Genomic DNA, 2939 nt, shown 5'->3' with positions numbered 1-2939 from the left:
CATTTATTAGACTTGTCGCGATTAGTAATACTCTAAATTGGCCAACCTAAGATTTGAGCTTAACTCGAGAATCACTAAAAGGCCAATTCAATTATGATAAGCAACAACTAAGTTTGGAAAACCTCCCACAGCGGTGAATCCGGAGCCGGAAAGACTGAAAACACGAAAAAAGTAATTTCGTACTTCGCCAACGTCGGTAAAAGTGACAGAAAGGCTGATGCTGATAAGAACAAGCCCTCACTTGAAGACCAGATCGTGCAAACTAATCCTGTTCTTGAGTCGTTCGGTAACGCTAAAACCACCCGTAACGATAACTCTTCCCGATTTGGTAAATTCATCCGTATTCATTTTGGCCCCACTGGCAAACTAGCCGGTTGTGATATTGAGACCTACCTGTTGGAGAAAGCTCGTGTGATATCTCAGCAGCCACTTGAGCGTTCTTATCACATCTTCTACCAATTGATGTCTGGTAAAATTCCTGACATGAAGAAGAATCTCCTGCTTTCCGACAACATATATGACTACCATTATGTATCTCAGGGTAAGGTCGAGATCCCCAACGTCGACGACGGCGAAGAAATGGGTTACACCGATGAGGCCTTCAACATTCTAGGCTTCGACAAGGATGAAAAAGATGGTGTGTACAGGATCACTGCTTCTGTCATGCACTTCGGTACGATGAAGTTTAAGCAGAGACCTCGTGAAGAGCAAGCTGAACCCGACGGCACTGAAGAGGGTGAAAAAGTCGCGAAGCTTCTGGGTACCGATCCGACTGAGCTGTACAAGAACTTGACGAAACCCAGGATTAAGGTCGGTACCGAATTTGTGACCAAGGGTCAAAGTCAGGGCCAGGTTATGTCTGCTATCGGTGCCCTGTCTAAAGCCATGTTCGATCGTCTGTTCAAGTTCCTCGTCAAGAAATGTAACGATACCCTTGACACCAAGCAGGCTCGTAAACACTTCATCGGTGTACTTGATATTGCCGGTTTTGAGATCTTCGACTACAACGGCTTCGAGCAGCTCTGCATCAATTTCACCAATGAGAAACTGCAGCAGTTCTTCAACCACCACATGTTCGTGTTGGAACAGGAGGAGTACAAGAGGGAAGGCATTGACTGGGTTTTCATCGATTTTGGTCTTGATCTGCAGGCCTGCATTGAGCTAATTGAGAAGCCCCTGGGTATTTTGTCCATCCTAGAAGAAGAGTCTATGTTCCCTAAGGCTACTGACAAGACGTTTGAGGACAAACTGAACAGCACCCATCTTGGCAAGTCGGCTCCATTCCAGAAGCCAAAACCACCGAAGAGCAAGGATATTGGCCCCGCCCACTTTGCTATTGCCCACTATGCCGGCACCGTTTCCTACTCTATTACTGGCTGGCTCGAGAAGAACAAGGATCCTCTTAACGACTGCGTCGTTGACCAGCTCAAGAAGAGTAACCTGAAGCTTCTGCAGACCATCTTTGAAGATCACCCTGGTCTTGGTGGAGATGCTAAGGCTGAGGGCGGCGGCAAAGGTGGTGGTCGCAAGAAGGGTTCTGGTTTCCAGACAGTTTCTGGCCTATATAGGGTACGTAGAATCATATTTTTATGTCCAAAGACCTTAGGTATTTTCGCGTAGTTTATCTCAGTCAATGAGAAGATCGAACCAAATAACATATCCGCCTAGAATAATCTGTCTATTGTCTTGTAGTTCTGTGTCCTAAAGTATTTCGATTATGTTCGCCTACAGGAACAATTAAATAAGCTGATGCACACCCTCCACTCGACACATCCTCATTTCGTGCGCTGTATCATCCCCAACGAGTTTAAGCAACCCCGTGTTATCGATGCCCATCTTGTTATGCACCAACTGACCTGTAACGGTGTGCTTGAGGGTATTCGTATCTGTCGTAAAGGTTTCCCCAATAGGATGGTGTACCCTGATTTCCGTCAGCGGTAAGCTGCATGGCAAGAAACAAAATATTTTAAGCAAATACGTGTTGTTTTTTTTCCTGTAAAACTTTCACTAAAGTCAAAGTAAAGTTTATAAAGAACAAATAAAAAAATTGATCTACTTTTAACACCATATTTGGTATGCAGTTACAACATCTTGGCTCCCAATGCGGTCCCTAAAGATTTCGCCGGCGAGCTGAAGGATGCTGGCAGTATGCTGATTTCTCAGACTGGTCTCGATAAGGACGAGTATCGTATTGGACATACTAAGGTACGACGATCTGACAGTTTTTTACATTTCGCAGGTATACAATTCTGGCTGCTTCGGAAGCTAAGAAGCATTCTGAGGCGAAGGATGCCTCTATCGCAGTTATTTCAAACATTGGTCTCGACAAGGATGAATATCGCTTCGGTAGCACTAAGGTTGAACGCCACTTGATGGCTTTCACGTTTAATGTTGGATCCCGGCTGTTGTCCGGAGAGGACATATGTCCTATAATGTGGCTAACGGTGTTACAAAACTGCCGTTAGAAAATACTCGTTGTCTTCAGCAGTGTCTGTTGCTGTACCCTGCATGTGATAAGCAAATGTATTATATATACGCTCTAATTTTCTCTCACGAAATCAACTTTCTTTTTTTTTTCCATTAAATTTAATCCCATGTAAGGTGTTCTTCCGTGCCGGAGTTTTGGGTCGCCTTGAGGAAATGCGTGACGAGCGTCTGGCTAAAATAATGACCATGATCCAATCGGCCTGTCGTTGGTACCTTTGCAAGAAACATTTCCAGAAGCTGAAGGAACAACGGTAAATAATTTACCAAAGCTTTATCGCTAGTTATCAGACTCTACGTCAAAATGTATGTATGTGTAATAAGTTAATTGTCTAGTGTTGCAAAAAGTAAAATTACAGCATTATTTCATTTTTAGCCTGGCGCTCCGTGTTCTCCAGAGGAATCTTCGCCAGTTCGCCCAAATGCGCAATTGGGCTTGGTGGAAACTCTTTGTT

At 44.2% G+C, this 2939-nt stretch overlaps 1 protein-coding gene across 1 annotated transcript; it reads left to right on the top strand.

Annotated features, from left to right (window-relative positions):
• Positions 1-131: 131 nt before the first annotated feature.
• On the top strand, positions 132-2936 carry LOC111273361 (myosin heavy chain, muscle; the record flags this gene model as incomplete). Its single annotated transcript, XM_022855054.1, is given in 5 exon segments — positions 132-1569; positions 1732-1937; positions 2082-2205; positions 2602-2738; positions 2861-2936. Coding segments are annotated over 5 exon segments (1981 nt in total), but the record flags the coding sequence as incomplete, so codon positions are not given.
• Between the last annotated feature and the right edge of the window lie 3 nt (positions 2937-2939).

Source organism: Varroa jacobsoni, unplaced genomic scaffold (genome assembly GCF_002532875.2).
Source record: "Varroa jacobsoni isolate VJ856 unplaced genomic scaffold, vjacob_1.0 contig06348, whole genome shotgun sequence".
NCBI classification, from domain to species: domain Eukaryota; kingdom Metazoa; phylum Arthropoda; class Arachnida; order Mesostigmata; family Varroidae; genus Varroa; species Varroa jacobsoni.
Note: the sequence above shows the minus strand (reverse complement) of the source record. Positions and strands in the feature narration are given on the sequence as shown.